Source organism: Poecilia latipinna, unplaced genomic scaffold (assembly GCF_001443285.1).
Source record: "Poecilia latipinna isolate Pla-1442-1.1 unplaced genomic scaffold, P_latipinna-1.0 Scaffold2515, whole genome shotgun sequence".
In the NCBI taxonomy this organism is placed as follows: Eukaryota; Metazoa; Chordata; class Actinopteri; order Cyprinodontiformes; family Poeciliidae; genus Poecilia; species Poecilia latipinna.
In genome coordinates, this window is record NW_015115131.1 from 66,619 (window position 1) to 85,739 (window position 19,121).

Here is a 19,121-nt window from a genome sequence, read left to right on the forward strand (position 1 = left end):
TCTGATAAGTGATTTCTTGGAGCCAGAGCTTACTGGTAAAACCACAGATATAGACTAAAAAAGATCTTCTTCCATTTCTGGCCATTTTTGCAGCCTTATTATTTACACTGATCTGACACGGGGTTCCTCAGGGCTCTGTTCTAGTTGTACTTATGGTAACTGATGTAAAGTATTTTAGCAACATTTTACACCATATTAATAAAGATGATATTCAGTTGTAATGTCTCTTTATTGACTGACCTTTTAGGAATGTTTTTGATGACGGTATTACATAAATAAGCAAAGAGTTTCCTGTTTCCTGTCGGAAATGTTGGTGTGAACTCTATGATGAGGAGATACAGAAGAGGAGGAAGTCAGCATCTGATTAACTTAGGTTGCTCCTTATTTCTCTCTTAAACTTTATAAATAGACTTAGCTCCCTTGTTTGATAAAAAATGGTAAAAGCTCTGGAAGCTCTCTGAGTCTTTTTGACAGGAACTACCATTAAAGACAGCAAGTTTTTTCAGGTAACATTTCTGTTTATTGATGCTGAAGACAGAACATTCACAGCATATAGACATTATTCTCCATTGTCTCTAACAGTCTGACATAAACTACCCAAACACAGTCTTCTGTTGCCATTTGAATTAATTTGTTTATTGCTGTTATTTCGATTTCGCAACCTCCACCGACCCAAAGACTTTATCGCAGAAGAGCTCAACTGAAACGAAAGATAAGGCAATGATCATCTCTAAGCTTCCGGGGTTTAGATGCATATTTCGCTAACTGACATCGATTGCCATGGTAATAAAAACAGACGGAAAAGGTTATAAAAACAACAGACTGACAGTTTCCATCCATCCTGAACCGTCTTCATCCAAATGACCACATGAGGGCGCTGTCTTGCTGATGCCTAACCGGTCCACGAGCCTGCTGGTTTCTGGGAGGACTCGTTCAGTTGGGCACGTAACCAGTAGAGTTAAAGTCAGTTAGTACCTCCTGTGCTTGTTACCATGCGGGTCAGCTGGTCATCCTGTCTGAAGAAGCCGCTAACGTCCCACGCTGATGTTGCAGACCTTGCAGCTGGGGTCTTTCTTGGCGTTGAGGGTAGACAGGCTCATCAGCTGGTGTCCGCTGATCTGTGACACCGTCCCCAGAGACAGATCCACCGGCTCTGTGTAGATCACCTCCAGGATGACGTCCTGAGCGTGACGGAAGGACAGCGAGCCGTCCTCTTCCTCACTGCAGCTCAGGAAGCAGTTGCTTGACCTATCCAAGGCTGGCAGCTTGCCTCTACAGAAAATGTCCCCTTTGGAGCCACTGGGGGCCAGAACCACGATGACATAGTGATACGAAGTGTACATGCAGTAAAAATCCCCAAAGTAGATGTTGGTGTTCTGGTTGAAGAGGAGGTCTGCTTGGATCTGTGAAACATAAATGGATATACTCGATGTGTGCAGTCACTGGTAACAGTTTCCTCGTAACTACCTCACTTTGGACTTGTTCAACTAGAAGTTCAGATAGTTGGGCTTAGGGTTGGCTGAACTGGACCCGAGATATCTCTGCATGAATGAATGATATGAATCTGTACATGCTTTTATATCCAGATATTCCAAAGGTTTCTGGCACAACTTCATGGAGAGAAACAAAATCTAGAGATGAGCACTATTACAACACCACAGGTACCAGGGAACCAACAGAGCAACACGGTTCGAGTTGTGGCACTTATCAGACGGACAGATTAAACGTGACTGTTGACTGTTCTGCTCGACAGATGTACCTGGAAGCGGTGCGGCCCGTACGGAGAATCCTGCGGAGGTCGTCCAGTGTTGAACTCTGTGTTGCAGCTGAAGAAGATTCCCTCCAGCTTACCGCTGATGGGGGACCCGTGGCTGCCGCTGTTGTCCTTTACTGACGGCAGCATGCGACAGCACTGAGCATCTCTGGAGCGGTAATGTTGGCTGTTCACAACACACACAGGTTAAAACACATTTAACATAGCCTGGAGCATTGGTGAAGTTACACCTGCGGGTCACACCTGTTTGACTGGAAGTACTCCCTCTGCTGGTTTCTATAGAAGACGGTGAACGGTAACGTCCTGCCAGCGATAGCCTCTGCTTTTAGCAGGAGCTGCTTCAGCTGGACAGTGGAGTAGTCTGCAAAATCAAACTTTGGGTTTTATTTCAACTGCACATCTGCTTATTAGCTTTATGTTTGGGTTTTGGATGAGATTGGAATGTGGTTTGTTTATATCTAGCTGTCTGAATGTCACCCAGATAAATCGATCACCTCAAAATGACTTTTACAAAAAAATAAAGACATGTGAAATATGCATCCTGCTGTTGTAGTCTAACATAACAATAGGACATGATAAAAAAAAGGAGATTTAATATTGTCACCTTCCTAAAATAATGACCTTAGTCATGTTTTGCCAAAAGTGATTTTGGCAACAACAACAAAAAATATTAGTCCTTTTTTGCAAAACAAAACAAACAACAACAAAAAAATCGCTTTTGGCAAAAATTGACTAAGGCCATTATTTTTGAAAGCTGATGAAAATATTACTGTAGATCAAGTGAAACCTAAATCCTTCTCTTTATTCTAAGAAACTGAAGTGAAGAACAGGTGCTTCAGTTTTTCCATCTGACCCGCCGTGCAGAACTCGACGATCTCGCTCCAAGCAGAAACAGCATATTCTCCGTCGGGCTGCTTGGTGGCCGTCTGAACGGCCACGGTGTATTCCGTCCGAGGGCTCAGGAACCAGTGACCTCTGACCATCATCGGCAGAGGAACCGCTTTGGCCACCAGCTTGGTCGGTACGTCCTGGAACACAGGATGAGATTCGATCATCAACGCGGCGGCCACGTCGACCGAAGTCTGTCGTCGCCACGGCTGAATGTCTCGCACCATGTGCTTGAACTTGTTGGAGCTCTTGTCTTCCTTCTTGTTCAGGTCAACAAAGTAATGGGTGATCCGATCCTGGCCTCTGGTCTCCATGATCCAGCTGATCTTGAAGGAGTCGCACGTGACGTTGCTGACCAGGATCTGCTGAGGAACCGGCAGCTCGTCCCCGTCCCCGATGCCGCTGTCCGCAGACTCTGACTCTGGAAAATCAAAAATGTAAAACTGTGAAGCACCATACATTTTCTCACAACAAACTCTAATTCTACTTTTATATTTTTGTCAATAAGAGGATGCCACGTTACAGCAAACATGAAGATTTGTGGAAAAACCGATCTCCTCAGGTTAAGTTTATGTCTTAACATGCATCCATTTCTGCATGGGACTTTAACAAATTCCAGAAAATGTCTTTCTGGAATTTGTTTGGAAGCTTGATATCAAGTTCAAGTTTCCAAAATGGAAAATGTGGAAGAAGAAGAGAAGCAGTTCTGTGCTCCCGTCCGTTTTGACGGTCAGGGCGTTTTTTGTTTTTTTTCATGATGCAAGAGGATTATTTCAGAGTCACAGCGAGGGATTAATCTATTAAAGGTCGGATACTCTGATCCTGAATCTGATCCCAGCTCAGAATCGTGTCAACTGGAGCTAACAAAACAACATCCGACAACAGAACTACGTCATGTCGCTCCTCGTTGCTTCGTTAGGTCCTTTAAAACCGACAGAACGGAGAAAAGGAAATCCTGCAGAGGTTTGTGTCATCATGCGAGGACCACTGTGCTCTGTATTTGTTTGTCCCTGTTCTCCTCTTCCTCTCCTTTCTTTCTCCCATCCCTTCTTTTCCTAAGTTTGAGGACAAAAAGGCTTCAGTCCACAAAGACACTGAGAGCTTGAAGGCCGAACAAGGAGCCTGTTGAGGAGGTGAGGACAGCAAGAGGCTCCAAGCTTTACAGGCCGTGGTGGGGGGCATTCTGAGAGCTCACTGAGGGGAAAAGTAAAAAAAAAAAAAAAAAAGGACCATGGTGCCATCAGTTTTGTTTTATTATTATTGTAGATTAATTGAAGCTGCAGCGAGTCTAGATTATTCTCTTGATGACGGAGGCAGGTCTTGTTTTCAGTGGCAGATGTCGAAACTTCACCAAACCCATAGGAAACAAACCTGATGGATTTGTCTGCTGGAACATTTAGGACCATCAGTGCATCTGTCTGTTCAGATGGGTGGCATTTGGAGAAATCAAAAAAAGAACATTTTCATTTTTAGCAGAGTAAATATCAGATCATTTGAAACTTTGACTCATGATCAGATTTACAAACACCTTCAGGAGAACCAAAGTTTTTTTTTTCTTTTTCTGCTTGTCCTTCCACCCTTTATGTGAATGGAGGAAGTGATGTGTCCATTCATTCCCACTGGGAAGGTGATTATCCACAGGGATGGAAATCAGCAGGCTGAGCTGCCAAAATTCCCACCACAAAGAAACAGAGAGACAGGGAGCTGTTTTTCCTCTTAAAGTCTCTGAGCCATTGCCACCTGCCCAACGTGTTTGGGTTGAAACCATTCATTAAAGATCTAACACAGACAAACTGATCCATCCAACCATCACTTGGAGAGACGATCCTTGAAAGGGGTCACAACGTACGGTTGGTTTGGGCTAACGTAACAATGCTGTTTTTAATCACAGTTTTATCCTTTGATTTCCTAAAATTCCCAGTTATCGTGTTTCCTTTTCTTTATCTATTCATCTTTCCCTTCCCCTTTTCCCTTCATCTTTTACTGTAACTCCATGTTTTATTATCTCTGGGTGGTTCTCTCAAAGCTGTTATCTCTGACGTTTGTGCCTGTGATTTGCATCCAAAATCCAAACTCGAAGCAGTCAGACATTTATGTCCCACCGCTACATCTGGACTGTTTGCTTCTCTGTTTAAATTTAAATTTGTCGGCAGCACCAGTGAAAACCGGCCACAGCTGGTTTCGGTTTGAGAGGAGAGGACAGTGACTCTCATTATACTTCCAGCCTGCAGGACAGCAGACGATAAGGATCCCAATTGTTCAGCGGACGCTTTTCTAATGTGATTCTTCCTCCTCCTGGAGCTGTGATGGTCATTTGTTCCACAAGAGAAACTTTCAGTTCGGATGAGATCGGATGAGAACCGGATCCCTGAAAATGCATGTCTCTCTTTTTGGTTCGAAGGGCACAAACATTCCTCTCTACCGTGAATTGAACTGACACTTTGATACATTAAAACCTAAGTTGCTAGGGCGGTGTTGCAGTCGGCCTTAACCTGTTGTGTCCTGACGCTGGTTGCGTTTGCATTGCACAGAGTGCCACCTCCAAACATCGCAGCTATTGTCAACTTACTTTGCCACACGAGAGGACAACACTCAGCTCGTGTTGCTGTTTGTCATCATCGTACAACTTTGGCAGCAACTGGAAGGAAAAATGGCGACTGAATGGTACATACAGGCCAAAGCGCTGAAAAAGTACAGAAGACCACTGACCAGAAGACACAAGGGCAAGATGACATGGTAAGCTAATGTCGCCTCCTGCAAAGCCAACAAACCAATCAGAAATACGTCGCTCTAGTCTTGTTGGAACAGGATTTTGCTGGGATACGTGAAGCAACGAACATCCATCAAAGTAGCATCGTTCGTCTTTCAGACTTAGCTCAGAGACGCTTCTCAAATCCACGTCACACAAACAAACAATGCTACGAGCATCTCTCAGGAGTAAACGAACCGATCTGCCGTCCTCAAAGCAAATATTCAGCAGGAAGTGACAAACGGTTGAGTTCGTACGGAGTCACATTAATAGTAAGTAGTATTAAGTAGCACAAAATAAGCAGCTCTGATATCCAGTCCATTCTTAGCCTGATTATTCAGCTAAAAAGCAGCCAAAGACAATAATCATCCTTAGCACATTCCTATCCGATTAAAGCCTTCTGTAAATAGCACCACTGCACTGGGAGACGCTACATTGTGTCTTTACGTAAGAAGTATGTGTCGGTTCAAAAAAATGATCAGTTGAATTTATACTAAATTCCTGGGACATGGAGCCGCCACACACAGCATTGATTTCTCTTCTTCACATCGTGATGAAATAACATTCATTTCATCACAACAAAGGACAAAGAATTACCCAACACACCAGTCTGGTAAATGTCCCTCTGATACCAGCTGCTCGGTCAGCTCATTGTCATGGCTCAGACTTGTACCACCGCACCTTCTCATTTGTCCTGACAACAGTATTAATGTCTTCAATGTTGGCCCCTCTCGACGACCTCATAGGCCTTTCCTTACCTGCGTCATGTATTTTTTTTTTGTTGTTTAAAAAAAAAAATAGAACAAATTGACAAATTGTTTACCAAGAGTAAAAATCTCCTATGATATGAGGCCTTCAGAGTAAATAGTAAAGCTCTGTATCAGAAGATTCAGGCCAAGTTGGTTTGTAATTTTAGTTTTGAATCGTTGTAACAGAATCACTGTCGTTGTCAGCTGCTCCAGGAGTGTCCAGATGTTTGAGCTGGAAGTGGCTCTTCATCACCGGGATCATAGCAGCTACAGACAGCTCAGGTTTGTTTGCTTTACTCTGCTGCAGAGCGAGTGAAGAGACAACAGAAATGTTTTTGACTGCTGAGAAAGAACTAAAAGCAGACATTAGAAACTGAAGGTATTTTGAAGCAGTAGCGTTTTTAGTCTGTCCGACGGGCACAACGAGCCGACGCACACTGACCTGGGCGGTCGTCCAGCTGCAGACTCTTCACCTCCACATCTGGGCTGCTCAGGCCGCTCCGAGGCTCCGTCATGCTGCTGGTACTCGGAGAGATGACCGGAAAACCTGAAGAGGGGAAACAGTTGACCACTCTGACTGCAGCTCGCTCTATCTCTCTCTCCTTTTCTCTCTCTCTTTCTCTCTCTTTCTGTGCTTGATGACATCAGGGGATGATGAGCAGAGAGAAAGAGAGGGAGAGAGAGAAAGTTGTTATCCCTCCACATCCACTGAAACGGCAACAACAACCTTTACTTTCCTTCCTTTATGTGTCCTGCATACACATTCCTGTGCTTGCATTTAAGCTGGAACTGAACGGAATAGCAGTCAAAGTCCAAAGAGAAACTCTAAAAGACCTTCAGAAAATTTACAGCATTTTAATGGCTTCAATGTAAGACTGAGAGTAATAATGTTCAATTTTCACTTTTTGGAACAGTAATAATCACCTGCTGTGTTTAGCTTAGGGAACTGAATCCATCTGTTGTATCTGAGAGAGCCGTAGTGATTACTGTTTCTCATGCTGCAACACAGGAGACAGGAAGATAGCTGTAATAATAACTTTTTAAGCGTAAAAAAAAAAAAAAAAATCAACACTGTGCAGCATTTCATATTTCCGTTCTGCTGAGAAACGTCCCGAACATCTGCAGATGTTTGACCGTTTTCTGCCTCAGAGTGACATCTTCTTCTGTGGATTAAAACACAGCTGATGGGGGATTAGAGACTACGCTGAAAACTGAATTAAATGAGCGCTTACATAAGAGGATTAGCTGCAGCTCGCAAAGCACCGCTTCGCTTTGCTCCACTGACTGGAGCGAATACAGTGTTTGCTTTGCTTCGGAGCCTTTCAGCTTTAAAGGTTTCCACTCATTTGGCCCGGAGTTGGTTTAAAAATGGGGTTACAACATGTTACTAGGACGAGTAGGACGTCCTCCGTGATCTTAGAGTGTAGCAACACCAATCTGGGAAGGGTTGAAAGGATCGTTCCGGAACTGTCCGATGTCCATCGTGCTACAAAAAGACACATTGCTAAACAAATGGAGAATATTTAGGTCAGTTGCCAGGAGTCTAACAATGAGTGGGGCATCATAGCAAACAAGTTCAAGGTCAGAATGTGCAATGCTCAGAGACAAACAACCCAGGAGCTCCACCTCAGCCTCCAAAGGCTGCAGTTATCAATGATATTAAACGATTCGTTCATTACATTAAATTTAGGGGGAAAAAACCCCCAAAACAAACTGATCAGCTACAGATTGTTAGAAAAGTCTAAATGAAGTCTTCTCTATCAGAAGAATATGGCAGCAAGGTGTTTACAGAGGTTCTCATCAACTGTCTAACATGACACGTCTGTTATTATTCCCAACTTTTTACTTGATTTAGTGGTAGAAATTTATTTTTCTGTTCTGTCAGAGGATTTCTGAGTTGAAGAGATGTTTCGTCAAAAAAAAAAAAGTTCTGAATCTGTACATCCCTCATCGTTTTTGTTCCGTTTCCTGCTCTGATTAATGGACCAGAATGAAGTCTAGGGTTTGAAAACATTCATTATACAAATTCATAAATACTTTATTAACTGCAAAGGGAAATTAAATTTCATTAAACCAAATCAGTAGTTCATAGACTTATAATGTTTGTCTAAAGATGATTATAAGTTTTGAGGCATTAATTTTTTTTTTTGATAAGTCGTTAGCTGAAATACAAATATTTTCTTGATGCTAAATGAATCTTGTTCTGGAAAATCTGCTTGCTTTTCGAATCTGTGTTTGGCTTATTGTATTATAAAGTCCGGACCTGAAATTGACAGAGATGTAGACAGAGAGTTGTCAAGAAATTTTAAAGAACTGAAACAAACAAACAAACAAACAAACAAAACTGGACCAAAACTCTACAAATTAACAGATATATAAAATCCTCTAATTAAAGAGTAAGAAAAACATTTCAATAAAACTTGTGTCTGTCTGGGAACGACAACAACAACATCTGGAGAAACAAAAAGTAATTGAATGCCTAACAAGCAAAAACATCTCTAGAGTGTAAAAATAAAAAAACAGAAACAGTAAAGGTATATGTCAACTCTTTATTTCATCCATTCAGATTAGAAATAATAAAAGATAATATTTCACACGGTTTTGTAGAATGCCCACAATAGTCTTCTCTCATCACAGATTGGGTTCTGATTCGGCATCGCATGGTTTTTCTTCCCAAGTCAATTAACTGCAGCAAAGACAAGTTAAAAATACCTCTGTACAAATACGTCTGGATAGTTCATCTGATTCCACGTACAAAAATAAGTTCTAAGTGCTTCACACACTTTAATACTGTCTCTGCTTCGGCGTGTTCACAGCTCGGACGCCAACTCATGTCGTCTGTTCTGAAATCTCCACAAAACCTTCAGTCGAGTAGAAGAAGTAAAAGTTAAAACTGCTACCATCAGCAGCTGCTTTCGCCCAAAAGAAAGGAAAAAAAACAAAAAAAAACAAGATACCCTAGAGCATTATTTAGATTCGACACCATATCATCCATTTTTCTTTTTTTTACTTCTAACCCATCGTGAAAACGCTGTGGATGTGAATGAAAGCCAACCCCTGGATTTTAAGGATCCAGAGATTAAGCTGAGTTTTATCTAATGCAACAGACTGACGGAAGGAACAGAAAACGCTCGGTGTGAAAATACGAACACTGAAAAAAAAAAAAAAAGATCAGAAATGAAACAACACATTTCATCCAAATAAGGTGCCTGAGCGTTTTTTATGCGTGGTGGAAGCAAACCTGCTGAACAGAAGACAACACAAATGAAAGGCCTGCTTTTAAAAAGCTCCGACAAACTTGAACAAAACAGGGCAGATTTACTTTGTGTAGATTTTTTTTTTATAAATACAATTGTTACGCTCTGTCTAATACTCTTCTTATGTCACTTCAGCTCTTCCCTCTGCACAGGAGGTTGCCATGGATATGCCGGGCCTGTAACCATGGCAGCACCCACAGTGACAGATATCATTTACATCCTGTGGGTACTGATTGGTTGTGTTGGACGGAGTCAACAAAAGGTATGCAACAAAATAAACCTTGTATAAAAAAAATATTAGCAGATTCTAATCTTATTCTAATTACAGATGTTAAAAAGAAGAGTTTAGTACCCTATTGTCTTTATTTTCAGCATTTTTTCTCTTCTTTTTAATTTATTTTATTTGGCTTAAAAAGCATAGAACTGAAGCAGAGTTAAAGGTCTGAAGAAAAAGCTAAAGTTAACAACCCAAAAGCCATTGCAATTGCCACTAGAAGACACTCAGAAAGTACACAACTTAGTTAGAGATAAGCCACACTGCACACGCCTAGCCAGAAAACGCGAATCAGCCAATCAGAGGCAGTTTTCAGCATCACAAACCAAACCGTGGATGAGCAGATAATTTGGATTAAACGAGGAGCAGAAACGGGTGACAGATGAAAGAGTTTGCTTTGAGGGTTTTCAGCAGCAGCTAGCGATGTGGGATGAGACTGAACCGGTTTCCAACTAAAAGACGCTTAAATCTCCCTGTTTGATAACAACAGAACGCTGCATTCACACCAGTTCACTTTTGGTTTTAGGAAAGACACAATCAGATTTGACTTCTTGTCAGGTCGCAGTGTTTGGTGTCTCCCAGACTGAGTCAATCTGCGGGTGAGCAAAGCGGTGTGGCGCAAATGCAGCTCCACGGTTTAACTCAACGCCTGGAAGCAGCAGCTTTAGAAAACGCCGTATCCGTCAGTGTGGCGAGCCGCCACGGCGAACGCGGGGTAGCCCTCGTAAGTGGCGTAGGCAGTTAGGTCCTGACCCAGAGAAACGGCCTGCTTCAGCTGGGAGGCCACGCCCGATGACCCCGGGGTTGCCAGAGCGTAGCCTACAGGGAGACACAAAAGACAAGACACCTTCTTATTATCAAGCCCTGCTGGTTCACATGTGTGATCTGGTTCTGGTTACACGCTGAGGGTCAAGTGGGTTCTGTCTCTGCTTTAGCGAGAAGTTAGTTGGACTTGGGTACGGACCTTCACATACCTGGGAAGGCTACCGAGGCCACAGCGGCTGCAGTAGCACAGCCGGCGTCAGCAGCGCCCTCCGTCTGCAGGCCGAGCGTCTGCAAGGTGTGTTCAGCCGCGTGGATCTTCGCTTCTTCCACAGACGCACACAGTTTTGCAGGAGTGAAGGGGTGCCTGCAGAGAGGAGCACAAACACAGGTGATCCAAAAGTTGACAAAACTAACCTATTAAGTTTAGACTATAAGTAGAATTCTGCTCAGTTAGCGTTATTTTCTGTCCGCTTTTTAGCATTCTGCTTAGCACTTTTTAAAAAAAGAAAGTTCTTAGAACAAGTTTCAATTAAATTCAAATTCAGTCCAATCATATCTAATTTTCTAGTTCAATGGTAAATGATAAATGGTAAGACAGGGGTTCAAACCAATGAAATGAAATATGTTCGAACCAACAATTAGGGGATAAACTCCTGCCATCGTTGCCTCCATCGTTCCTCAAGTCTCCTCAAAGATCACAAAACACACGTAGACTAGAGAGACAAACTCCTACAGCCCAACAGCAATTCCCCAACAGTTAAACTCTGGTACACCATTTCTGGTCCAAAGCCCAGTCTCTATTTGACTTTGAAGAGTCTCGCCTTTCATCTTCTGGCCACTGTTTTCACAGGCAACAGTGACTCTCAAGCACGAAGAAGAAGCATTTAATGCCATGAACATTTACCTATTCAGATGACGGGGCTCTTCACCAGACATTTTCAGTTTAACCTGTTCACTTCCTGCCATTGGATCCATTTCATCTCCATTTATCAATCAACAGCAGTGCACTGCCTTTACTCACACGTTGGGGTACTGCGTGGCCAGAGCTGGGATGGTGATCTTGTAGAGAAATAGCTGCCGCTGGTCGGGACTGATGGCCGAGTGGAGCTGATAGACGGGCTGACCCCAGTTGTTCTTCTGACACAGCTCTTCCAGAACCTGACGGGAGCACAGACGGGTGGAGGTGTTCACCTTGGGAGAAGAACTTCCAAGTTCCACACAGTCATAGCTTTTATTTCACATCGCAGTTTGGAGGATAAGGGGTGCTCTTTTGTGAATGAAGAGCCACAGGTTTTCAGTTGAGGAATCATATAGGCATTAGAAACGTTTCTCTCCGTTCGCATATTCCTGAAAAGTGTCAGGAAAAATTTGGAATATGTCGTTGTGTTTGGGTGTGTCCCGTTACCTGAGTTGGTGGTTTGATGCCGGTGCCCTTCATGCTCATGGCAGCTGGGTTCATCGGTGTCAGCTCCATCCCCGGCAGCAGGTCGTACAGCTTTTCCTGGGCCTGCTTGTCCCCCTTCAGCCCGTAGGAGGCGCTACTTCCACCTCCTCGTCCCATGGCTCCGCCCCCGGCTGCGTAGGCCAAGTAGCCCCGCCCACCCAGCCCTCGTACCCCCGCCGCCCCTACAGGTACAGTCATGTAAATTTCTACAGGAGATCGGAGAGGCAGTAAATCAATCAAATCACTGGAAATCAGCAGGGAAGAACAATCACACAATTAATAAATCACAACGAAGACTGATAACAAAGATAACAGCTAAGTGATTTCTTATTTTTCTGGCGAATTTTTGACCAAACTTCAGCTGATTCAGAGGATCTCACATGATTCCTACCATAAAATATTCTGATTTTCAAACCACGTTCATTGCATTCACATGATTCAGGGAGATCCACCCCTCGGCGTCACACCTGCCACAGGCGCAACTCAAAGCCAATAAAGAGACGTGATTGAAGTCGCTGTTAAATCCAAATAATCTGTAACAGCAGCTGAGTTGCGATCGGACAGTCTGTGTCGAGGGGAGGAGCTTCAGCATCAGATTAAGCAGTTTCTGCTGTCAAATCAAGATCTGATAGCAGATCTGCCTCCATCATGGTCTCCGGTTCATGTGAACAGAGAGAGCGTCCTCACCTCTGACCGACGGCGTCCTGATCAGACCTCTTCCTCCCACGTGCGCTTTGGCTGCTGGGAAACGGAACTGACCCGGAATGGCGGCGTAGGCCTGGGGGGCATAAAACACGGGAGCACCAAGGTACGCCGTAGTGGGGTCGTACACCTGCGAGAAACAGAGGCGGAAGAGGAAGTTTGGCTCTTATGTTAAGATGTTTGTTGTCGGAGCTGACTTGTATTACTTTGGATTTTGTTATACTTGGTTTACTTTATATTTTTAGGTTCTTTGCACCCAGAAACACAATTTATTTTGCTTTTTGTTTGAGTGCTTGTGCTGCCCCTGATAAATCGGCGCCCTCTACTGCTCTGGAAAACTCAGGTAAAAACAAAAGCGTAGCTAAAAATGTTTTCCTGTTCTGAATGTTTTAGTTCCTGGGTTTGGTGCTACCATCACTGGTGCAAACTCTTCTGTCACATTGAGTTAAACTGGCCACTCTATGAAGTTGTTTGACGTCCTATGACCCTTACACTTTATTTGACGGGGTGTGCATAACACTGACTTGACACTGTCATAAACATGACATAACATCTGTCATGAACATGAAGGAGTCTTTATGAATGTCTATGACTGTTGTCATGAAGTGTGATTCGGTAAATAATGACATTTTTATTGGAAAGTTGCCCTAAAAGTTGCTTTAAAAGTCCATTAGAAGTGCTAACTTTGCATTAAAGTGTTATATATAAAATAATGCAAAGTTAGCACTTCTAATGGACTTTTAAAGCAACTTTCCAATAAAAATGTCATTATTTACCGAATCACACTTCATGACAACAGTCATAGACATTCATAAATACTCCTTCATGTTCATGACAGATGTTATGTCATGTTTATGATGGTGTAATGTCAGTCTTACGCACACCCCGCCAAATACAGTGTTACCTTTTTTTCTTTTTTTTTGGTCAATCTTGACAACACAGCGGAACAGTAACACATAGAGTCTCTGGGAACTCAGAGTTCAGCTCATTATCAGCTCCTTATCTCCTGTTTATCTGTGAATCAGGTTCAGGTTCAACTCAGTCTACTTTATGGCTTTCATGTTAATGATGTTCCCACTCGACTCTCTAATGAAGGGATTTTCATAAGCTAGATAATGAACAAAAAAAAAAAACTGCCATATTTAGTAAGATTTTCAACTTTAATTTTCTCTTTTTTAAAACACTGAATTGTTGTGTTATATTTATTTCACTACTTACTGAAAATTTTGTCTGGATAATTTGTGTCTCTAAATGTCTACCTTTTAATATGATTTCTGTATAAGCTTGGATTTATCCCATGATGCATTAACCGTCCTGACCGAGATTTTCGATAACAGTGTCATGTAGATGCATTAAAATCTGATAAAGATAACGACAATGGAAAGCATCACAGTGCACTGCGCTAAAGTTTGACAAATGTTAGCAGTTATGTGCTGCAAGGTAAATTCCTGTTGTAATTTGGGATATTGACGCTCACACTCCAAGTTATTACTCATTTCGTCATCAGTATATTTTACTATAGATTCAGTTCAAGGCCCCTCTATGCTCAAATTCCTTCCTGAATATGCCTAATTTATAAGAATGTCTGTTTGGATATTACAAATCCTTTTTAGTATTCAGGTAAGAGCTCAGAGTCCCACCTGTCCCAGAGTGTAGGCCGTGTAGTCGGCCTGCAGAACCGAGCCTCCTCTTCCTCCGGTTCCTCTGGTGTACCGGACGTAGCTGTCCTTATCCACCGGCTTGGCCAGAGTCACCTCGATAGGAGAGCCGTCCACCACCTGCAGGCGGAGAGAGGAGAGAGGAGTTTACCTCTCAATGATCATTCTGCATGCATCGCCTAAAAACAAAATCAATCTCGGTTGTATTTTTTTTTGGAATGCTGTACTTTTGCGGTTATTGCTAGGGAAATTATTTTCCCGCATCAGCTCATTGCCATCAAGATTCCCAGAGTTTTATGCAGCTGTTTTGATGGTAGCTATGGAAACGGCCTGCTGCGTGCCCAGTGAGGCAACAGTTGTGTGCTTGTTTCTTTTCTTTTACCAAACGGTGAGAAATTTGTCCGCCACCAAAAGAAATTTTAAAACAAAAAATGTGTTTAGATTTAATAGTTTGAATTTTTAACCATTTCTTCTTCTTCTTCTATTTTTTTCTTGTGTACTCTCTGTGGGGTTTTGTGTGTTCGCTGCCTAGTATTTATTTTGCAGAACATGTTCCTTTTCCCTTAGAGGTTTTGGAGTATACATATAAGGACCTTGGTCTCCAACCTTCAGCTCGCTTCTGCTGACATGTGCTCCAATCATGCGCTGCTTTTTTTGTCTAAAATTAAACCTGATGGGTTTTTTTCTGATTTCAAACAGCAGAAAAATGAGGGCAGAGCTGACCTTCCCATTGAGCGCGTTCATGGCGTTGATGGCGTCCTCTCGCTGACTAAAATGCACGAAGGCGTAGTCTCTGATCTTCTTCACTCGCTCCACTGCACCTGCAGCGCAACAATATCATTATTGGCTTCTCATTGTAACACTTTTCACTTTTGTGGAGCTCCACCCATTCGACATACAGTATTTATAATGCAAAGAAACCCACATATCACAAAACACAAAAAAGAAATATCTTCAATAATCATATGAGTTTATGGTAATAATGACTAATAACCTTAATTAATTGCTTATTTTCTAAATACAAAACATGTTAATGCTTTTATAAAGTTTTAAGGTTTTGGTTTGAAATTTTAAATATATTTTTTGGCTGATCTTTACGCCTTTTTAGACTTTGAAAGTTTATTTTCACTCTCTTCTACTAAAACTATTAGTCCTGAATGAGCCAATCAAATTTGAATATATTTTGTTACCAGGCTTTTGTTTTGTTTGGAGTTTTCCAGCTTTTTGTCAGCTTTTGGATTGAATAAAAAAAAAAAAATGCTTTCACCAATTTTATTTGCCAGAAAAGTTTTGCAGACTAACCTGACTGTGTGTTAGAAGCTTTAAACAAACAGATGAGGCTTTAAGAGGATCTTGTCAGCAGCATTTAAGGACAATCTGAAAGCAGAGAGGCCGGTCGTACCTGGTTTCAGGCTGTTAAACTCCCTCTCGATGGTTTCTTCAGTGGTCTGCAACATCAGGTTCCTCACATACAGAATCTTTACGTTTGCCATGGTATCCTCATCAACCTCCACCTCAGGTTCCGCCCAGTCCACCGCGATGGGATGACCCCACAACTGGATCCGACCTGAATGTTTGATAACGGATGTAGTTCAGATTAAGTTTAGAGCTGGATGTGGACCACGATCGTCAAAATAGATGTCTTTGTGATTTTACAGAAAAACACTGGAAACGGTGATGGTTCTGCTGGTAAAACCCCATCTTCAATATCTGCTCTCTTATCATGAAAATCCATCAGCAGTAAAATTGGCTTTGACTGGCTGACACTTGGACAGCTGAAGACTTTGACTGTTTTTATGATGTTCTCTTGATGATATTAAGGTTTGTTATCAGCTTTGCAAGGTGCATGTGTTCACTTCCCCAGTGTGAGATCAACCTGCATATTTTCAGCATCTTGAAACAGAACACGCGCCAATCGATTTGAAACACCTCTAGTAATTTTGAGACAAAACTGGCCCAAGAAATCGTGTGGATCTCCAGAGTTTTTGGTCTCTACCTGGCAGGAGTTTGCGTCTGGCCATGGCAGCTGCCCGGTGGCTCTCGTATTCGACGAAGGCGAAGCCTCTGTTCTTGGATTTGTCTGCAGCACTGGGGTACACGATGACGTCCACAACGCCGTCTGTGACCTTTCGCATCTCCGCTAGGATCTCGTCGTGCTTCTTGGTTTTAGGAATGCCCCCGACAAACAGACGGCAGTTGTCCACGCTGGCACAGACACCGAGGAGGCGACCGTTCCTGGGAGATGGAGAGAAGAACATCGTAGGAAGGTCAGTTTAAACCAGTATTCTGATCTACGCAGATGACACCACTCTGTACTTGAGAAACAAAGCAGCAGTCTATAGAAGAAGGTGATTAAGGTCTTGGACTTTTCATGAAACAGATTTTTTTTTTTCCCAGGGTTGGGGAAACTGTTTTATGATCAACTGAGGAACTAACGGTGATGTGAATTGGTCCGGTCACATAAAATGTGAAGTGTTTGTTCAATTGATAGTATAGTTACTCTGGTTGGTGACATGTAAATTGATAATAGTCAGGTTTAGATGGATGGTTGGCTCAGATTTATTAGGGCTAGGGTTATGTGCTTGCAATAAGGTAGTTTTAAATGAAGATGGGTGTTTAAAACAGATAATTGCAAAAGCTGTCGTTGCAGGTGAAGAACCGCTCTGACCTGATCTCGTAGTTGTTAAGCTGCTTCATGGCTGTTCTGGCTTCCTGTTTGTTGGTGAAGGTGACAAAGGCGTAACCTCTGTTGTTCCCATTGAAGTCCATCATCATCCTCACCTCATAGATCTTACCAAACTGATGACAGGGGCAGAGAATGCCAGGACATTTAAAAAAGAAGTGATATCAAGGGACATTTTCCTCAAATTATTCCACAATGACTCACCTTCTCACACAACGGAACCAGTTCATCCTCAAACAGATCTCTCGGGAGTTTCCCCACAAAGATCTCACTACCTCTCTCAGGCGGTGGTCCGTCCCAGTCAGGCGGTGGGCCACCATACCGCCGCTGACCATTCTCCTGAAGAACAGAACCCCAAAATGAGGAGCGGCAGCCTGGGGAGAACTCCCCTCGGCACTCTGGTTCCTAAAAATATTCCTTACCTGTCTCAGCTGGTATCCGGTCCGTTGGGTGAGCGCCCGAAGTGCGGCCTCTTTCTGCGTCCCCGCCAGCCCGTCTCCACTTCCCTTCTGATTGGATTCCATTGGGTGTGATTAACAGCAGGTTGTGAATCAGGGAAATTAGGGGTGCTCACTGCAGAAACAGACATAAAGCAGGTTTCAGTTCTGATGTTCTGGTTGTCAGAGAGAGTTTGGGTGGGCTTTTGTAAGTCACAGAACCACATTCAGGCTGTCTATGATGATGGTTGTGAAGGGTAATCTTTATCAGTTTCATTAAAACTCTTTAAACCACATTAAAAGCTTTTCTTACGTTTATTTGCTGTATCCTGTCTTACCCTCACAAACTATTGAATGACTTACATATTTTCTTTGTACCGATGTGTTCAGATTTGAGAAATCTAACTTTTATAAACCCATTTAGATTCAAGACATTAAAGCTTTATTTTCTTCTCCAGACAGTCTGTTCCCCATAAAGGTGAACTGAACAGAAACATCTTTCCAAACATCCTAATTGCTCTAGAGCCTGCAGATTTCTGCAACTTTAGAAGGAATGTATTCCTGACCAAAAAAAGTAGCATTTGCAGCCACAGTTAAATGAGTTCATACAGAAACGCTTTCTGTGGACTCTGAAACACTTTGTCACCAAATAGTTTGTGTCATATAAAAACATAAAACTAATTAATCTACAGAGTTTTCCCAGATTCAATGGGAAATAAATACAGAGATATTAAACAGAAAGTAAACCGTTCTAATTGTAGAAAAATATATATATTTCAAAAGCCGCACTAAACCAAACAACCATGGCTTTATTAAAAGTGGACATTTATGTGAAACTAATGAATAGAGGATTCTGGAGCTGGTCAAGGACAGCAGCTTTGGAGGAGACTAGATACTTCACAGGAACACAATGGCCGCTGTAAGAAACGGTGGTGGCAGCATTATGCTGTGGGATGAGTTTTTGTCCAGTGGACATGAGGTTGTTGTCAAGTCGAATCAGTTCCAAAACCAAGGAAAGTTTTGACAAGACTTCAAGATATCTGCTAGAAAGCTGAAAGCTTAATTATTTAGTCCCATTGTTAGTCCCAGAATATATTCAAATTAGGAACAGAACGACTTGACATGAGGGAAAAATGTATGTTTTGAAATGACTGAGCCAAAGTCCAGTCCTAAATGTGACTTTAATAAAAAAAATAGAGAGCAATTTGTCCCCACAATGTGACATATTGATTCCTATCAAAGACCGCTGAACGCTGAAATTTAATAAATCATTATATCCACTGTTTGCCCTCTCTCTTCTTTTCCCTGTCCCAGTCATATTTGGTGTAACCGCCTGCCAGCCCTCTGTTGAATCAACTCGTGTCCCTGCTGAGACATCATGTACTCACAGATCTGCACCTCCTCGCCTTGTTTTTCCCAATCTGAGCGGCAGATATGAGCGGCGGGGAGGTCAAGGTCTGCTGGCTGATCATTAACAGAGACCGCGGACAGCCTGACAGTCCGTCTCACCGTCCCACAGGGTGGAAGCCTGCTGCGGCCAAAATCAGGTCGAGCTTTCGCTGAATTTATTCAGCAAATAGCATCTCAAACAAGTCGTAATGCCTCCCATCCCCCTGCCATAAAAACCCTCGACTCGTATAACCAGAACCGAAACACTCCAGGTCACATTATGCAGACCTGGGATGCTGTGATGCTTTTATTACGCTTGTGTAATAAAAGCATCATGTTTGTTTGAGTTTTT

At 42.6% G+C, this 19,121-nt stretch overlaps 2 protein-coding genes across 5 annotated transcripts; both read right to left on the reverse strand.

The window, feature by feature from the left end:
- Positions 1–208: 208 nt before the first annotated feature.
- On the reverse strand, positions 209–7,172 carry LOC106938126 (phytanoyl-CoA hydroxylase-interacting protein-like). 2 transcript variants are annotated; one of them, XM_015019977.1, is made up of 7 exons: positions 7,085–7,172; positions 6,603–6,707; positions 2,887–3,083; positions 2,628–2,802; positions 2,018–2,135; positions 1,760–1,922; positions 209–1,403 (listed from the first exon to the last, which is right to left on the reverse strand). In XM_015019977.1, the coding sequence occupies exons 1-7, from the start codon at positions 7,155–7,157 to the stop codon at positions 1,029–1,031; spliced, it is 1,206 nt and encodes a 401-aa protein (XP_014875463.1). In that variant the 5' UTR covers positions 7,158–7,172; the 3' UTR covers positions 209–1,028. The 2 variants fall into 2 exon arrangements, with proteins under 2 accessions (XP_014875463.1, XP_014875462.1); XM_015019976.1 differs by having other exon boundaries at positions 1,760–1,940.
- A 2,606-nt stretch (positions 7,173–9,778) lies between these two features.
- LOC106938127 (APOBEC1 complementation factor-like) lies at positions 9,779–17,537 on the reverse strand. 3 transcript variants are annotated; one of them, XM_015019978.1, is made up of 12 exons: positions 17,366–17,536; positions 17,148–17,282; positions 16,929–17,059; positions 16,257–16,495; positions 15,663–15,827; positions 14,984–15,081; positions 14,243–14,380; positions 12,588–12,732; positions 11,862–12,106; positions 11,478–11,614; positions 10,666–10,820; positions 9,779–10,510 (listed from the first exon to the last, which is right to left on the reverse strand). In XM_015019978.1, the coding sequence occupies exons 1-12, from the start codon at positions 17,465–17,467 to the stop codon at positions 10,356–10,358; spliced, it is 1,845 nt and encodes a 614-aa protein (XP_014875464.1). In that variant the 5' UTR covers positions 17,468–17,536; the 3' UTR covers positions 9,779–10,355. The 3 variants fall into 3 exon arrangements, with proteins under 3 accessions (XP_014875464.1, XP_014875465.1, XP_014875466.1); XM_015019979.1 differs by having other exon boundaries at positions 11,862–12,082; positions 17,366–17,535; XM_015019980.1 differs by having other exon boundaries at positions 10,419–10,510; positions 10,656–10,820; positions 17,366–17,537.
- Between the last annotated feature and the right edge of the window lie 1,584 nt (positions 17,538–19,121).

Bases quoted from the DNA above. Each gene is read 5' to 3' on its own strand.
- LOC106938127 (XM_015019978.1), bottom strand. From the start codon at position 17,467: ATGGAATCCAATCAGAAGGGAAGTGGAGACGGGCTGGCGGGGACGCAG. The intron at 17,060-17,147 runs GTGAGTCATTGT...CCCTGTCATCAG, and splicing joins TGGTTCCGTTGTGTGAGAAG to TTTGGTAAGATCTATGAGGT. The intron at 16,496-16,928 runs GTCAGAGCGGTT...TCCATCTCCCAG, and splicing joins CTTAACAACTACGAGATCAG to GAACGGTCGCCTCCTCGGTG.
- LOC106938126 (XM_015019976.1), bottom strand. From the start codon at position 7,157: ATGAGAAACAGTAATCACTACGGCTCTCTCAGATACAACAGATGGATT. The intron at 6,708-7,084 runs GTGATTATTACT...TCCCCTCTTCAG, and splicing joins CCCTAAGCTAAACACAGCAG to GTTTTCCGGTCATCTCTCCG. The intron at 2,803-2,886 runs GTGCGAGACATT...CCTGTGTTCCAG, and splicing joins CCAACAAGTTCAAGCACATG to GACGTACCGACCAAGCTGGT.